This window comes from Emydura macquarii, unplaced genomic scaffold (assembly GCF_026122565.2).
Source record: "Emydura macquarii macquarii isolate MOO-44397 ecotype Brisbane River unplaced genomic scaffold, CSIRO-AGI_Emac_v2 contig_2321, whole genome shotgun sequence".
NCBI lineage: Eukaryota > Metazoa > Chordata > Testudines > Chelidae > Emydura > Emydura macquarii.
The window spans coordinates 341725-360479 of record NW_027132458.1 but is presented as its reverse complement, the minus strand read 5'-3'; the positions used below and the strand labels follow the sequence as shown (position 1 = coordinate 360479).

At 39.3% G+C, this 18755-nt stretch overlaps 1 protein-coding gene across 7 annotated transcripts in view; it reads left to right on the top strand.

Moving 5' to 3' along the window:
- ULK4 (unc-51 like kinase 4) overlaps nt 1-18755 on the top strand; it is a 358194-nt gene that overhangs the window by 19555 nt on the left and 319884 nt on the right. For all 7 annotated transcript variants that reach the window (XM_067560838.1, XM_067560836.1, XM_067560835.1 and 4 more), the window contains exons 6-12: nt 2268-2369; nt 3174-3257; nt 9436-9511; nt 9980-10075; nt 10373-10497; nt 10650-10719; nt 12020-12122. In XM_067560838.1, the coding sequence (XP_067416939.1) occupies nt 2268-2369; nt 3174-3257; nt 9436-9511; nt 9980-10075; nt 10373-10497; nt 10650-10719; nt 12020-12122 (656 nt within the window). The remainder of the gene's footprint in view (nt 1-2267; nt 2370-3173; nt 3258-9435; nt 9512-9979; nt 10076-10372; nt 10498-10649; nt 10720-12019; nt 12123-18755) is intronic.

The window sequence follows — 18755 nt, the reverse complement described above, 5'->3', positions numbered from 1 at the left end:
AGAAGTGGCAGTGAAAGCTGTAATAAACTGCGAACAAAAATTAAATTCTCACATGTGCAATTTTGTCAGACAATGCTGCAAACATGCCAAAGATGAGAAGATACTTAAAAGAAGAAATGGAAGGATGCACCTTAATAACATATAGCTGCAGTGCCCATTTAATGCATCTTTTAGCCAAAGACTTAAGTATGTCTTCTCCAAGAATAAAAGAAAATGTTGTTGAAGTCGCAAAATACTTCCATTACAACCATTTTGCTCCAGCTTCATTGAAGAGAGCAAGAGGATCCAAACTAATTCTCCCTCAAGATGTTCTATGGAATTCTGTGATTGTTTTGAGCAATTTATTAAGACCTGGCCGATTCTCATAAAACTTTGTGAAGAAAACCATGATAAAATAGATGGAAGTATCTCATCCAAAGTATCTAACAATGCATTAAAGAGGAATGTAGAGGATATGCTCAATATACTGAAGCCTATGTCTATAGCCTTAAACAAACTTCAGAGAAATTGTTGCTGCATTGCTGATGCTGTTGAAATTTGGAAAGCACTTCGAGAGATGCTGAAGAAAGAAATACCTCACCAGAAAGTTAAAATGCAGGCAATAAAGAAGCGAATGGATCAAGCATTAACTCCACCTCATTTTCTTGAAAACATTCTCAACCCCAGATATCAAGGTAGATGCCTAACTTCTGAAGAAGATGATGCTGCCATGGCATGGGCATCTCAAAATCACTCCTCAGTTATGCCAGTCATCATAAACTTCATGGCTTGAGCAGAACCATTTAAACAGTACATGTTTACTGATGATGTTTTGAACAAAGTAACTCCCCTGAATTGGTGGAGATCATTAGCCAGGCACTTTGAAACAGAGTTCCTTCAGTTGCTAAGTCAACTTTTCACAGCAGTAGTTTCCTATGGAGGCACAGAGAGAATATTTTCATCGTTTGGTATTATTCCCTCAAAGCTAAGAAATCAACTGGGAGTTGAAAAAGCAGGAAAGCTTGTATTTCTATTTCAATCTATGAATAAAAATGACAGTGGGAGTGGGGAAGGTGAGAGCTAGTTGTGGAAGTTTTAAGGACAGCGTACATTTAGTGTTGTGGTGACTTGTCTGTTAGAGTTAATAAAATTTGAAAATTAAAAAAAAAAAGTTTGAGACAGCCATCAGCCGGCAACTCGGGAGACTGCTGCAATTGCAAATGTGAAACATTTATGAAACGTTTATGTAACATTTAAAATTTAGTTTAATAAAATATAAGTGATATTGTGTTTGTGTGTGATTTAGCTCTTACCATTTCTAATGTAGTACTGCTGCACCTGCAGCTTGACACAGGTAATGAGTATTATGTACTATTTCCTAAATTAATAAAAATCAAGTTATCTAAAAAGTTACATAAAATATACCCTCCTACATGTTGTAAAATGCTGTATTGCATTGTAAATTAACATGTTTTAGTGATCAGATTTGCACCATTGTTTAAGAAATATGTGAAGAAATATCAGTGGGAAACTTGATTTAAATCAATCCACCCTGGTTCTGTTTGTTTTGAATCCAGCACATTGGGATCCTAGTACATGTTTAATGCTCCTAGGCACTGTGGTGTAATACAAATAATAAATGACAATAATAATCTGCCAATAATGAAACTTTCTGACTCCAGGTAGTTACTAGTTTGCTTATGCTCTGTCGCATGACGGTTTACATTTTTTTAAGTACTTTTTTAACCCAAACGAATGTAATTGCAGATGTTTTTATTATTCATGTCAGTGTTCTATTGACCCGTCCGTTGCTCATCCGTTCCATCTTTGTGAGCAGTAAGGTTTCTAGAAGGTGTCAAAATATTGCACACTGTGTTGTTCTGCACATTAGAAAATTACAGCACAAAACAACAGATATTCTTCTCTGTTTATATATAGTGGAAGTGGAGATACATAAAAACAACAAAATAGTTTCCATAATCCCACTGTAAAGGTATGTATGTCAGAATGAAATGAGGATAGTTGTATCTAATGAAAAGTAAAGTGTGATCACAGGACTAAAATTCAAATTCCTGCGTTACTATTCCGAATCTGACATTGACGTTCTTTGTGCCACTGGACAAGTCACTTAAATTCTGTACCTCAGTTTCCTTATCTTGAAATGAGGATAATGCATACCTCACATAGGTAAGATGTGAGGATTGACATGGGGGTGTTTTTTAAAATTTGAACTGTATAAATGCTGAATGGATAGTCAAGTTGCACTATATATGTTTTTTGTTTTGTAGGATCTCCAGTGTACACCTCTCCGGAAGCAATAAAAGGAGCTGACTTCTCTATAGCTAGTGATCTGTGGTCGTTGGGCTGTTTGCTTTACGAAATGTTTTCAGGTTGTGTTTCTATATATCTGATATTTGTGATAATTGGAAAAATGAGTTCTTTGCACACTATAAAGAATTCCAAAGTTTTTAGCCAGCACAGGAAACTTTAATGCATTTTTTAAAGTGTTTTTGACAATTGCATTTGAGATGTCCATACAATGTTTTTTAATGTATCAACAGTTATTTAAGAACCTTGTAAAATAATCAACTGAGATAACGTAAAACCTCAATTTTGACCTGAGAGCTGAATTATAGTTTAATTATACTATATGGTTTTAACTGCCTGTAGTGCTCAAAATTATAATTTGCTAAATTATAATAAATTTGAGCTCCTATTCTGTCATGCAAGGCTTTTATGCTCTTAAGCATTAAAACAATTTACCAAATGCATTAATTTGTTCTTTTTAAAGGTAAAATTCACTTTATCTGTATAAAGTTGCAATACTTGGGCTCCATGTAAGTGATGTGTGAGCGTGGAGGGTTGCAGCACAGTATTCCTATGACTACATACACATTATGCTGGCCCGTTGGATTTAACCATTGGATTTAACCGAGGCTACCATGGAGACCCCCTTGGGTGCACAAGGCATGCAGGGGCATTCTTAATGGCTGTCCTGCCTTTGGCTTATTCTGCAATCCTCATAGCTCATTGGCTCTCACCTCCAAGGGTATTTCTCTTCAAACTGACAAGAATTTGTTAAATTGAGTTCAGATTGAATTTACTTGCTTCCTGAATGAGTTATTTAGTCACAATTATTTTGTAGCTGTTTAATCAAGTTTCACTTAATTCTATCAATAAACTTACATTTATAGGAAGACCTCCATTCTTCTCTGAAAATGTTTCTGAATTAGTTCAACAGATTTTATATGAAAATCCTTTGTCACCTAAACCTAAAGGTAATGTTGTCTTATAGTTAAATGAATCAAACTAGACTAATGCTTAGAATATTATAGTCAGTTTTGTTTGTTGTTTCTTATGTTGATAACTAGTGTTTTGGCTTGCACAGAATACTCTGCTTAAAATTTTTAATTACAGAGGTTCATTTTCTCATTATATGAAACTTGTGCTAGGTGAATTGTAAGGAATTTTTATCCCTAAAGCTGAATATTAGAACTAGTCTCGTTTGTTGTTTAGCTTTTCTGGTTCTTTTGGTTATTGCCCACTGGGCAAATGGATATATCATATAAAGTTAAATATTAACAGTAAATGCAATTTTCTAGAGGGAATAATATGTTGCTATATTTCGTATGAAGCCATTACTTTACTATCTTGGCATTATAGAATCATGTTAAAATAGTATCATGTTAGTTGTGTAGGCACTTTCTTTTTAATCTACTATTTTTCAGATGGCTATAACTTTAACCTAAAAGGTAATTATTTTTCTTTAAATTTCTGCATAAAAGGCATTTTGTTTTAAAATTGGATTAAATTACACTTGACTACCTTAAGTTCTCAAAGAATGACAAAGCAGCATTTTTTATGAAGTTAAAGAAAAAATTCTGAATTTTTGTGCTCTGGTGATGCGAAAATGGTTTAGTAAAATTTCTAAAACTTGCTATGGACTTGTTCTCAAATGCCTTTTGATATGTGTGAAGGAGTGTGGTTTCAAAGTAAAAATATAGTGTTGAAACAATGAACATATGTAGTAATTTAAATAACATAGGAGATGTAACTTGGTCAGAAAATGGAAGTAGCTAGGTATAAGTAGCAAAGCAGTGTAATTTGCCCTGATGTTAGCATTCATTTGGTATGCAGAATGAGTATATCACCTTGGTTTTCTGTAGTGACTGAGTCAGTGAGAGTTATGCCTATTAATCTGGGAGCTGAAAATGATCCTGGGTGAGTAGCGAATGGTGCAGATAATTTAAAATGGATTTGGAAGCTGCTTTGTCTTGCTTGCTACACAGTCTCCTTCCAACCACTGCATACGTATTCAACGTGAACTGTAAATAAAACTCCTGAATTCTGTCTAGTGCAGCAGTATGTGCTGACTGTTCTTCTTAGCCTAAGGCATTTATACCCAGAGAGTACATAGTAAAGAACAAACTTTGAAACAACACACAAAAAAGAATAAAAAGGAACTTACCTGAGCCCCTGTGGCTCCATACTATAGCAAAATTTTGTACAATTGCTGTACTATTGTCATATGGGCTAGAAGACTGCACATTGAACTGTATTCATGTGTCACTTAGAACTTGTGTTTTAGGTCTTTTACTTAGTTGTTTGATAAAAATAAATATTAACTGTAAAATTAGGTGTAGTCTTTCTTAGAACAAATCATGTGTTTTGGATAATTTATATACTATGGGCCATCCTGCCCTTCATCTACATGTTCAATTTCCGCTGGATTCAATCGCAGTTCTGTTCATGGAAAGAGCTCAGTATATGACCTTGTATATGAATGTGTGTTTAAATACAATAAATGAAACCTGTTTGTGGTGCTGGGAAATGAAACATTTGGTCAATTATCAGATACGATCAACTCTAAATTTTCTGAAGAAATTCCTTAAAGGATGAAATTCTACCCTCGTGTACATGTGCACAATTTTAATTAGATTCAGAGATATTCTGTATGCATTCGAGGACAGAATTTTTCCTCTTAAGGGATCCTTTAAAATGCAAAAAGGTCATATTTAGACTTTGGACTCATTCAGTGTAAGTTTGAATTTATTTAATTAAATTTAAAACATGGTTAATTAAAAATAATTGTATCCAGCATACAGTTTAGTTTTTTGTTCTATAAGTATGGGTTATTCTTCTTTGTGTAGTGTCCCTATGGGTGCTTCACTCTAGGTGCACTTGCGCCCCCTGTGGCTTTGATAGGAGATTTCTCATAGCAGTTTCTGTTCATGCATGCTAGTCAGTGTTATGCCCTGTGAGTTACTGTATAGCACTGCGTGGGCAAACCCCCTCAGTTGCTTCTCATTCGCCTCAGTCTGAGATGAAGCGCTGGCTGTTGTCCCCAGTGAGATTACCTCAACTGTGTCCCAGTTTTTGTTCTAGTACTTAGTTTATATTAGGTCTTATTAGTGTAATTAGTTAACTACTTGTAGTAGCTTTAGCTTCCTAGTTTAAAAAAAAAAAAATCATAAGAAAAATTTCTCATATATTATATAGCTAGATATTAGTTAGTAGAGAAAGTAGTTCTTGTTCACTGGGAGGTTATGTCTGGTTCTCTTAGTTTCTGTTGTCATGCTGGGAGGCAATCCCACTAAGTGATGGCCACTTCCGGTGCATCCATTATCTTGGGAAATTATACTTCTGGGCAATGTTCGAATTCTGCCTGGTGTTTAAATTTAGAGTCAGAAAAAGCATGGAGCTCAAACTTTGTCTCCTCATTATAATGAGCTCGCTGCATCTATCTTCTGACCCAGGCCAAGGGACCGCTCCTGTACACCAGTCTCCAAGCAAGTCTGCTGCCTCCATTATTTCTAAGCCATGCTCCTCAAGGGCATCTAAGAGGAAGACCCAAGACTCCCCTCATAAGTCTTCCAAAGATAGTGCCCCTAGTTCAGCAGGTAGGGAATCTACCTTAAAAAAGCTGAGGTCATCGGTGTCTTCTGCTACTTCAGCACCATCTGCTCTCTAATCCAGTACCCATGAGGCTGCTGGTTCCTCAAGTACCGAGAGCATTGTCAGACCGAAAGATGGCAAAGCCATGGGCTGGAGAGTACTGTCAGCAGACCAAGGTGGCAAGAAGAGCTCTTTCCCTGCGACATCACTATCAAAGAAGCCTTGCTGGACTCTGACTGCACTTCCCTTGAAGTGGCCAAGACTCACAGTACCTTCAGCTCACTTGGCCACTATTATCTCTGTGCAGACCATAGACTTGATACCCACAGCATGCTTGATACCTCAGAAGTTTCATTTTCCCTGAGGCTTGGCTGAGGTGCCCAACTCTTGGTTGCTCAGCTCTGACATATTTTTGATACCGAGGGCATCCAGATCATCGGAAATTTGCCCGGTACCAATGGTTTCACTTTAAATTTCTCTGGGCACTCCATCATTCCATAGTGAGCTTGAAGAAGAAGATTCTGATGAAGACCTTGCATCAGTTTTCAAAATATTGGTCTGAGGTCTTTTCACCCCTGTAGAGGGCCCCTTTTCAGAAGTCTCTGATGAACCTATATTACTTGAGACACAAGGTTGCAGCCACCATCTTACTGTTGTGAGCACCCATTGAGTGTCCCTTCCGATGCCTTATGCACCACCTCCTTGGCCTTACTGGAACCCTTGTCAGCAATTTTTCAGACCATGAGCACCATTCATCGCAGAGACAGGTGGCCTTAGTTGCTTGCCCTCTATAGGAGACCTGATCCTCAAGAAGAAACTTTTCAGGAGCAGGAAGCTAGAGCCGATGAAGAGGTCTGTCTTCTGGCCAACATCTCCTCTTCATCTCCAATGAAGCAGTTATGCCTCCTATTTCATGCATGGTGGATGATTTTAAGCAGTTTCAGGATCTGGTCAAGAAAATTGCTGACTCCTTGAGGATCCCTCTTGAGAAGGTTAAAGAACCTCATTTTAAGCTGCTTGACATCCTTCATACAGTCTCATTTGCCCTCATAGCCTTGCCTGTCAACGAGGCCCTTCTGAACCCTAAGATCGTCTGACTTATCTCAGCTACTATTCCACCTACATGCAAGAGAGCAGATAAGAAATATTCCTTTCCAGCAAAACACCGAGGTTATTATTTTCTCATCCCTCTCCTAATTCTTTGATGGTTGATAGAGTTAACAAATGTGGAAAGCAGCACTATGCTAAATCCACTCTCTATGATCAAGATCGTAAATAAGGTTAAGATTTTGTCACTATTATTTTTAGTAAAGTCAGACAGCTTGTGGGCAATCAACAAAAATTCATGGAAGCCCGTGATCTGTCTGTGACTTTTATAAAAAAAAATAATGGGGAGGGCAGTTAATGGGGGAATGACTGAAGCCCGGGCAGGGAGAGGAGGATGAGAGCCAGAGCCCCACTGCAGGAGCATGTGGGGGGTCCTGCACCTGCCACCATGGTGGCTCAGAGCTCTGTGGCCAGCAGCTTGGATAGACATGTTTGCCACAGTGATAAACAAGAGATGCACCCAGTTTTGCTCCAGAGGCAGGGTAGGTCACTAGTTCCCTAGGGAATGCTTTTCACCTTCATTGCTCATCGGATGTACTGTAGGTGTTCCCACTGGCTCCTCTAATAGCCAAAGTTCTACTGAAAATTTAAAAAAAAAAGACAGTCAGCATCCTCTTAATATTTCCGATCTGGCCAAAGCAAACATGGTTTCCTTATGTGATACAACTGGCTGTTTGCTCATTGATCACTCACCTCATCGCTCCTCGTCTCCTCTTCCTAACCTCAGAGTGCTTTGTCTCAAAGGGGCGTTGGTCCATAACCTGCTCAAAGGAAGTAAAGAGAGTAGTATTACACAGCTGAAAACAGTCTGCTACACATACTCTTAAAAATGGACAAGATGTGTCTGTTGATGTGATCTCAAATGTATTCCACTGACAACCTTGTTGCTGCCATATATATATTGGACTGTATCCTAACACTAAAAAGTTAGGGGCTATTGCTGAGCTCTATAAGAGTCCAACTGGCAGCCATTGTGGCTTTCCATTCTCCAGTAGAGTGTTATTCCCACCCTTTATTCCGTCCTGTTTTTGCCCACCCAATGATAGTGAGATTCCTCAGAGGGCTCATAAATCTTTCTGCCAGTGAAGCATCCTACTCCAGTTTGGGAACTCAGTGACTCGTTCTTAAATGCCTTACAAGACCACCGTTTGAACTGATAGCTACCTGCTCACTCCTCCATTTATCAGTGAAAATGGCATTCCTGATAGCCATAATTTTAGCGTGACAGGTTGAGGAAATAAGAGCCTTTATGGCATGTCCCCCTTTCACAGTATTTTTTAAGGACAAAATCATGTGACCACACCCCAAATTTCTACCTAAAGTCACTTCTGAGTTTCATATTAACCAACCCATACACCTACCAGTCTTCCACCCTAAACCTCACCTAGATAACAAGTCATTGTTGTACACCTTGGATGTCAGGAGAGCCTTGACCTTCTATCACAATAGAGCTCTTAACCCTTCAGAAAGACCCCCAAATTGTTTTTCGCTCACAGATGGATCAAAAGGGTCTGAAATCTCTAATCAAAGACTTTCCAGCTGGATATCTGACTGCATTAAATCTTGCTACAAATCTCATAATATTCAAGCACCTTCAGACATACTAACCAATTATATGAGATCCATTTCTATCTCTATGGCATTTCTCAAAAAGGTGCCCTTTATTGAAATATGTAAAGCTGCTTCTTGGGCTTCTGTACATATGTTCGCTGAACACTATACAATAACTCATTACTTTGCTTCCGATACTGTGTCCGGCTCGGCTGTACTTTCTTCCATACTAGATTCAACTCCGAAGCCCCCTCCTCTTTAAAGGAGAACTGTTCAGTAGCCACCTAGACTGGATCACCCATAGGGACACTACTCAAAGAAAAAAAAATGATTTCTCACCCTGTACAGAGGTGGTCCTTATGGGTGCTCCATTACCTGTGCTCCTTCCCCTCTGCTGTAGGGCTAGAGAAGCAATTGAGGGCAGTTCACCCATGCATTGCTATATAACAATGGCATGAGGCTGACTAGCATGCATGCATGGGCTGAATGGACACTGCTATGAGAAATCTCCAGTCAGAGGTGCAGGGCGTGCAAGTGCACCTAGAGTGGAGCATCCATAGGGGGACATATCTTGAACTACATTTACTGCACAGGGTGAATAACTGTTTCTCCTACACTGTATGAGAATCATCCTAGTGTGAAAATTTCCTTTTAGAAACTTTTAAAATTACTGCTGTTTAGTAACTGGAACCTTCTGTTGCATGTACTGTCTAAGGTCCTGGTTCTGCATTCATATACAAGTATGCCCTGTATGCATGTGTATCCCATTGTCTTTAATGACTAATAGCAGGAATTGGACCTATATATAAACTCTACATTTCTTCTATTATTCATATAATCATTCTAGTGTTAGGCTAAATTATTTTTATTACCAAATATTATTTGAAGTTCTTCTATTTACAGGTTCTGCTCTTCCCAAACCTTCTTCACACTTCAGTAGTTTGCTAGATGGTTTGCTTCAAAAGGATCCCCAAAAGAGGTAAAGCAGTCTAATCCAAGACAATTAATCACATTAATTTGTTTTCTCCTCTTCTGAAAAGTAATGACTGTTGCAATATTGAATTCATGACATTTTGCAGATTACATAGACAATGTGTCAGTTTTCCATATATGTTTCAATTAATTAATATTGTTCTCGTACAAAGATCAGTGCCAAGTATTTTGATTAAATTACTCTGGTAATCAGTACTAAAATAGATGCTGGGGTAATGGTACTGATGGCAATTTTAGAATCATATAGAATTTAAATTCAGTCCAGCTAACTTAATTTGAAAGTGGGAAAAGGGACAGCTAAAATGTCTCTTTTACTGGACTTGTGACTTATAAATTATATGATTACATTGTTACATAATATGAGGTTGTCAGTCACTGAGAAATGCATAGAATTTAAATCATGGCACTGTATTGTAGTGCTATTTCAGTCTCTTTATTCTATTGTATTACAAAGATTGAACTGGACAGACCTGTTACAGCATCCATTCTGGAAAGATGCTTTCAGCAGATATGATGGTGATTCCACAAACAGCCAGGATACAAGCTCAAGGTACAATATGTTCAGTGAAAATAACATTTGATAATAAATATAAGTAGACAAATATCCTTTTTACTGTACAAAAACTGTTTTCTGGTCATCTTTGTATTTTTATTTTAATTTATGAAAATTTTTAAAATTGTGTTTCAGTACTTTCGTACCACTAAATTATCTTATGTGGTCTTGAATCTTGTCTTTTGAAAATTGTCTACCACTGTTTTCAGCAGTAGGGCAAATATAAAACAATGTAGTATTGATTTTTAAGTGTATTAAGTAATTAATATCTAACTAGCATCTCTTATTAAACAGCAGCGAAAACATGGAGTCGTTTGTATCTACAGATACCAAGAACTCATTGGCTACCCATAAAAATTTGAATGATATGTCATCCTTAAGAGCAGATAATAAGCAACTTAATAAATCTTTCAAACTAGGTAAGATTATGTATTACTAATATTGCCTCATTTCAGATAAGTGTGTTCTGTAAATCCGATCAGCCTCATAATCCCAGCAGTATGCTTGTAAATTTTATTCCTCTTAATCTTTAAATGGATATGAGTTCCATGTTTGTTTTTGTTTTTAACAGAAAATCCATCTGATTTGCGGCCTAAAAGTGCACCTGGTGGTGAAACAAATGAGTCTATATTTCTTCTCAGGTATGACAAACTAAAGAGCAATTAAAAAAAAAATAGAGAAGAATGGCGTATCTTCTCAGGTGTGGTGTTTTTTAATATAAAGAGCGCTGGCTGGAATGCCATATTTGTACACAAGCAGATTGTCACTATGATTCTAGAGGGAAAATTTTATTTAGATAGTTTCATTAGTATAAAGAAACGTTCAAGAGATGTGTAGCCCAAAGTTTAAATATTGCTTTATTTTACTGCTTTTCGTAGCAAAGTCTTGTAGTCTCTACGTAGTTTTGGAAAACAGGATTAGAAAAACTTTTAATAGGTTATCAGTTATTTATTACTTCAATTCTTGTCTTGCTTTTCATATGCACAATATTCTTTATCATTTAAGCAGTTTTTAATAGGGTGGAATGTTTGAAGCATGCAGTTTCAGACATGCCAACAAGTAGTGCCTGCAAAGCCTTGTCAGTTGTGTTGCACAGGCTATCAGTTGCTATGTGTGCTATTTGTGCAATGTAACATAGTAGCCATTAAAGAAAAACTGAAATGATTAGTTTTAGTTGGTGAGGACCTATCCTGTATTTTGTTTTTTGTTCGTTTGTTTGTTTTTCATTTGCCACAAGGCAGGAGAGATTCATTTTTTTATATAAAAAAGGCTTAGTTTCTGTCCACAGGAAGCAGAAACTTGCTTGTTTAAAAATAGCCATCATGCGCCATTCACTGTTCAAGCAGAAAGATCTGTCCAAAGCAAGGGATTACACTGGGGTTAAAATCCAAACACCTAGCTTGGATAGCCCACCAACAGTGAACTCAGTAGTGACTTTGTTTTTATCAAAGACTTGAAACATCCTGGTCTCGCCTTGTCCTCCTAATCTTCTTGGTGACTTTGTTTTTATGAACAAACAGTATTTTGAAAATGAAAAGAATGAACACAAAATGCATCAAAATCTGTCAGTTTCAATACTTCCCAGCTGCAAACAGCCACAAGTAAGAATGGAAGAACACTATAAAGTGCATTGGAATCCAGCAAATTAATCCCTTAGAGATATTGTTTGGTGACTCATCACAGTTAGGAATGGGATTTTAATATGACTACATCCTTTGGTTTGGAGGGCTAATGGTGGAAAAAAACAACAAACTATAATGGGAGGAGATTTAAAAAAAGGAAATACATATTGGGTTGATAGAACAAATACTGTGCTTGTCAGCCTTGACACTTTCTCCACACACATGGGAATTATGCCGATGTTTCATAATCCAGAATATGGCATGTAAACCATAAAATCTAATCAGGACTCTTCTTTTATTTTTGTATAATGTCTTTCAGCTCTCGTCCCACTCCTAGGACTAGTAGTACTGCATTAGAAATGAATAGTGCTACTGCTGCCGTAATTCAGAATTCAGCACAAAAAACTTCATGCTTGACAAAGGTGAGAAGAATATTATGGCAAGATAGTTCCATACTTAAGATTTCAATCTGGATTCCATTATAAGGCCAACTTGCACTCCTTTCTTCCTTGTAATTTTAAAAAAATAAATAAATCCCCAAACCTGCATACCTACAAAATTTTAGAATCAATTCTCAGGACTGCTCTTAATTACACCAGGAGCCAAATCTACCTCTGGACTAGCCCTAACTTTGGGAGCTCAGACTCTGGCCCCTTAATTAAGAGAAACAGAAGAGATTGCCAAACCAAAAAATAAATGAAGAGGGTAATAAGGTTCCTATAGTATGTTACACAAACATTAGAAAACATCATTACCAAGAAAGTTATAGTTTAAAAAAAAAAAACTAACATTGAAAAAAGATAATATAAACAAAGTTTCAATATTGTTACAGGTGATACATTATCTAAAAAAACATCTAAGATACAGCAATCAAGAAATGTAATATTTCAAGTTCTGAGTTATAGAAAGATGGTATAACACTTTCAGTAGAAAAGACTAATGTATCTACTACAGTAACTAAGTTCAGTTGCACAAGACTACATAAGCTATATCTTTAAGGTGTATTTATAGAATCATAGAATATTAGAGTTGGAAGGGACCTCAGGAGGTCATCTAGTACAACCCCCTGCTCAAAGCAGGACTAACTTCAGCTATATCATCCCAGCCAGGGCTTTGTCAAGCCTCAGCTTAAAAACCTCTAAAGATGGAGATTCCACCACCTCTCTAGGTAACCCATTCCAGTGCTTCACCACTCTCCTAGTGAAAAACTTTTTCCTAATGTCCAACCTAGACCTCCCGCCCTGCAACTTGAGACCGTTGCTCCTTGTTCTGTCATCTGCCACCACCGAGAACAGCCTAGTCCCATCCTCCCTGGAACCCCCTTTCAGGTAGTTAAAGGCCACTATCAAATCCCCCCTCATTCTTCTCTTTTGCAGACTAAACAAGCCCAGTTCCCTCAGCCTCTCCTCATACGTCTTGTGCTCCAGCCCCCTAATAATTTTTGTTGCCCTCTGCTGTACTCTCTCCAACTTGTCCACATCCTTTTTGTAGTGGGGGGCCCAAAACTGGACACAATATTCTAAATGCAGCCACACCAATGCCGAATAGAGGGGAATAATCACTTCCCGTGACCTGCTGGCAATGCCCCTCCTAATGCAGCCCAATATGCTATTAGCCTTCTTGACAATCAGGGCACACCGCTGACTCATATCCAACTTTTTATCCACTGTTACCCCCAGGTCCTTTTCTGCAGAGCTGCTGCCTAGCTCGTCGGTCCCCAGTCTATAGCTGTGCATGGGATTCTTCCTTCCTAACTGCAGGACTCTGCACTTTTCTTTGTTGAACCTCATTAGATTTCTTTTGGCCCAATCCTCCAGTTTGTTTAGGTCACTCTGTATCCTATCCCTACCTTCCAGGGTATCTACCACTCCCCCCAGCTTAGTGTCATCCGCAAACTTGCTGAGGGTGCAATCTACCCCATCCTCCAGATCATTAATAAAGATGTTGAACAAAACCGGCCCCAGGACCAACTCCTGGGGCACTCTGCTTGTGACCGGTTGCCAGCTAGACATGGAGCCATTGATCACTACTCGTTGAGCCCTATGCTCTAGCCAGTTCTCTATCCATTTTATAGTCCATTCATCCAACCCATACTACTTTAACTTGCTGATAAGAATACTGTGAGAGACAGTATCAAAAGCTTTGCTAAAGTCAAGGTATATCACATCCACCGCCTTCCCTACATCCACAGAGCCAGTCACCTCATCATAGAAAGCAATCAGGTTGGTCAGGCATGACTTTCCCTTAGTGAATCCATGTTGACTGTTCCTGATCACCTTCCTCTCTTCCAAGTGCCTTAAAATGGATTCCTTAAGGACCTGCTCCATGATTTTTCCAGGGATTGAAGTGAGGCTGACCGGTCTGTAGTTCTCTGGATCCTCTTTCCTCCCTTTTTTGAAGATGGGCACTATATTTGCTTTTTTCCAGTCCTCAGGGACCTCCCCCAATTGCCACGAGCTTTCAAAGATAATAGCCAATGGCTCTGAAATCACCTCAGTCAACTCCCTCAGCACCCTCGGGTGCATTGCATCCGGCCCCATGGACTTGTGTATGTCCAATCCTTCTAAATAGTCTTGGACCTGTTTCTTCAGCACTGCGGGATGGTCGCCTCCTTCCCATTCTGTGCCACCCAGTACAGTAGTCTGAGATCTGATCTTGTCTGTGAAGACAGAGGCAAAAAAGGCATTGAGTACCTCAGCTTTCTCCACATCCTCCGTCACTAGGTTGCCTCCCTCATTCTCTAAGGGGCCCACACTTTCCCTAATCTTCCTCTTGTTGGTAACATACCTGTAGAAACCCTTCTTGTTCCCCTTCACGTCCCTTGCTAGCTGCAACTCCAATTGTGCTTTGGCCTTCCTGATTTCATTCCTGCATGTTCGAGCAGTATTTTTATAATCCTTCCTAGTCATCTGACCAAGCTTCCACTTCTTGTAAGCTTCTTTTTTTGCGTTTAAGTTCACCAAGGACATCTTTGTTAAGCCATATTTGCTATTCTTTCTGCACATCGGGATGGTTTGTTCCTGTGCCCTCAATAAGGTCTCTTTAAAATACAGCCAGCTCTCTTGGGTTCCTTTCCCCCTCATATTAGCCTCCCAGGGAATCCTGCCCATCAGTTCCCTGAGGGAGTCAAAGTCCGCTTTTCTGAAGTCCATGGTCCGTATCCTGCTGTTCTCCTTCCTTCCTTTTGTCAGGATCCTGAACTCGACCATCTCATGGTCACTGCTGCCTAGGTTGCCACCCATTTCTACTTCCCCTACCAAATCTTCCATTTGTGAGCAGCAGGTCAAGAGAAGCACGGCCCCTAGTTGGTTGCTCCAGCACTTGCACCAAGAAATTGTCTGCGACACTCTCCAAAAACTTCCTGGATTGTTTGTGCTCTGCTGTATTGCTCTTCCAGCAGATGTCAGGGTGATTGAAGTCTCCCATGAGAATCAGGTCCTGTGAACTGGAAACTTTCCCTAGTTGAGAAAAGCCTCATCTACTTCATCCTCCTGGTCTGGTGGTCTGTAACAGACACCCACCATGACATCACGCTTATTGTTCTTACTTCTAAGCTTAACCCAGAGACACTCAACTGACTTATCTCCAGTTTCATACTGGAGCTCAGAGCAGTCAGTGCTCTCTTACATACAGTGCAACTTCTCCACCCTTTCGCCCCTGCCTGTCCTTCCTGAACAGTTTATGCCCATCCATGACAGTGCTCTAATCGTGAGAGTTATTCCACCAAGTCTCAGTTATTCCAATCATGTTGTAGTTTCTTGACTGTGCCAGGACTTCCAGTTCCTCCTGCTTGTTTCTCAGGCTTCTTGCATTTGTGTACAGGCACTTGAGATAAGTAGCCGATTGGCCTACTTTCACAGTATGAATCGGGAGGCCTCCCCTGCTGCACCCTCCTCCTTCTGCTTCCTTGTGGTGTCCCTCTTCCCCACTTACCTTCAGGCTTAGGTCCCTGTCCCCCGTCGAAACTAGTTTAAAGCCCTCCTCACTAGGTTAGCCAGCCTGTCTGCGAAGATACTCTTCTCTGTCTTTGTTAGATGAATCCCGTCTCTTCCTAGTAATCCTTCTTCCTGGAACAACATTCCATAATTGAAGAATCCAAAGCCCTTTCTTCGACACCACCTGCGTAACCACGCATTTACTTCCACAATGCGACGGTCCCTACCTGGGCCTTTTCCCTGAACAGGGAGGATGGATGAGAACACCACTTGCGCTTCAAACTCCTTTATCTCTTTTCCCAGAGCCACATAGTCCGCAGTGATCCGCTCAAGATCATTCTTGGCAGTGTCATTGGTGCCTACGTGGAGAAGTAGGAAGGGGTAGCAGTCTGAGGACTTGATAAGTTTTGGCAGTCTCTCCGTCACATCTGTAATCCTAGCTCCAGGCAAGCAGCACACTTCTCTAGTTTCCTGGTCTGGATGGCAGATGGATGACTCCTTCCCCCTTAGGAGGGAGTCCCCGACCACCATCACCCTTCTCTTCCTCTTCGGAATGGTGGTCGTGGAACCCCCGTCCCTAGAAGAATGCATCCCTTGCCTTCTGATCAGACGGGTCTCCTTCTGATCCATTCCCTCCGAAGGGTCCTCCAAATAATTCTCCGCCGTAGTACTTATGCAGAGAGGATGAAAACGATTCCTTACTTCTATCTGCATGGTGGGCACATGGGTGCTCTTTCTTCGGGAGGTCACATGCTGCCAATTTTCTTCCCCGTTCTTCAGTTTCGCCTGCCTGGCCTTTTCTGAATCTTCCTTACACTGTGCCTGTGCCCGATGGAGAAAGACATCGTTTTCTTTAATGGAACGCAGGGTTGATATTTGGGTCTCTAGTCCTTTAACCTTCTCTTCCAATAAGGAAACCAGCCTGCACTTGGTACAGATGAAGTCCTCTCTATCCTGTGGGAGGAAGACAAACATAGCACATCCAGTGCAGGTGACAACAACAGATCGCTCCCTCTCCATATCTTTCCTCTGAGAGCCTCCTCAGATGCTCTATTTCGTGCACAGCAACGTCTGAGGGGCACAAACCCGCTGTGGGCTCTCTCCTCAGGCAAACTCCCTCCTTCTGTTCGCCGCTCAGCTGGTTCGCAGCTGGCTGCTTTTTATAAGGCTGGGGCAGTTGCTCCGCCCCTGCAATTACCCCTCAAAGCCCACCTGGATCAAAGCACTCACAATCAACCAATCAGACACACCCTCACTTGCCAAACGGTAGCACTCACAAGCACACACACACAGTCAGGTAACTTGCACCAGTCACACAACTGGTCTCTCAGATACTCCCCCCTCCTAGCACAGATCCCAGGCAAACTGCCAAACGGTCCCTGTAACTGCACCAGTCACAAGCACACACACACAGTCAGCTGTAACTTGCACCAGTCACACAATTGGTCTCTCAGATACTCCCCCCTCTAGCACAGCACACACAACACAGCTCCCCTCACTTAGCACTCACCTGGGCTCCTCTCGGACAGATCCCAGGCTAATTCCCTCCTTCTCCTTCTGTTAGCCGCCCCTCTGTTCGCCGCACATCTTTCAGTTTCAAAATACTAACATTTTAGTTAACTATGTTATCAATATTGCTAAAAGATCACTGTTTTGTATCTATTACTGATATAACGGATATACCTTGTACTATGCTAAGTAATATTTCTAAAATAGCACATTATACTTATATTATAAACTATCTTTATACCAGTGACTTTGTATAACATACTATAGTTATTAAATACATTAGTGAGTTAACTGCATTGTGTAGGGAAAAAAAGAAATAGGAGTTAGTGTTAAGGTTGTTGTTGGAATGTTTAATGTTATTTTTCACATGTGCAGATATTTCTTACAAAATATATAAATTTGTAAGATTATTCAAAATTTCATGTACCTTACCTTATTTTATCATTTCTATACCTTTTAAAAGGTGGGGCTTTTTAAGCTATGTTCTTGGTAATTATATATATATTTTTTTTTTTAACTTAATGTGGCAGTTTTAAGTTACAGGATTTTTTCTGTGAATAGCTTTAGTTTTTAAAACAAGTGGTTATTTCTGAAATAAATTGATTTTTATTTTTATTATTAATCTTTGCTGCTCAAAAGGAATATGTTAATATTCTAATTACAGATCATAAAACACAGCTGATAGTCTTTGGTAATTACTAGTGTTTGGAGTAAGCATATTCTAGGGAGAGATTAATAGCACCAATTTGTCTCATAAATGTCATAAATGCAGTTTAATAAATAAAACTAAGTCTCATAAAATAAAAGGATTGAATTTAAATATGATTTTAGAGACAATGAGGTTATTAATCTAACCATTTATATAACTATATACATTCCCAGCTGTCTAGTCTTTATTTTTAAAAAGGCTAATACTGTTGAAATCTTGTCCTCGAATCCTTCAGGGACTTAAACACACTGACTTTGAATGAGACTACTCGCAGTGTGTAAAGTTAAGCACCTGAATACATTTTTGCAAAATTGTGGCGTTAGTAATTGGATATGGTGGGGTGCATAAATAAAATTCTATTTTTTCCCCAAATGAACATTAAAAAGATGTACAATTTCAATTAATGAGCATTGGCCATATAAAATATGTTCACTGAGCAATAAAAAATGTTACTTTAAGAGATGCATAAACTATATAATTGGCATGTAAATACTTGTTATTTGATATGACAGTTAAGAAAGAGAAGGAAAAGTGTGTCTGTAGGTTGGTGGGAATTTAAAAAAAAAAAAAGATAATAGAATGTGCAACAGTAATGAGGGTGGGGATAATGAATATAAAGCCCTGATTGTGCAAAGATTTTTAGGACTTGGGCAAGTCACTTAATGCTCCTACTGTCTCAGCACCCTTTGTATGTCTATTTCTATTGTAACCTCTTGGATCAGCATCTCTCTCTTACTGTATGTTTGTATAGTGCCTAGCACAATGGGACCTGATCTTAGTTAGGGAATCTGTTTTTGTATTAGTTACTATTATTTGCTTTATGGTATTGAACAGAGTATTTTCATTGTCCATAAAATGCAATCTGGTAATGTTTAAAAAATATTACAGCAAAAAAATTTGAG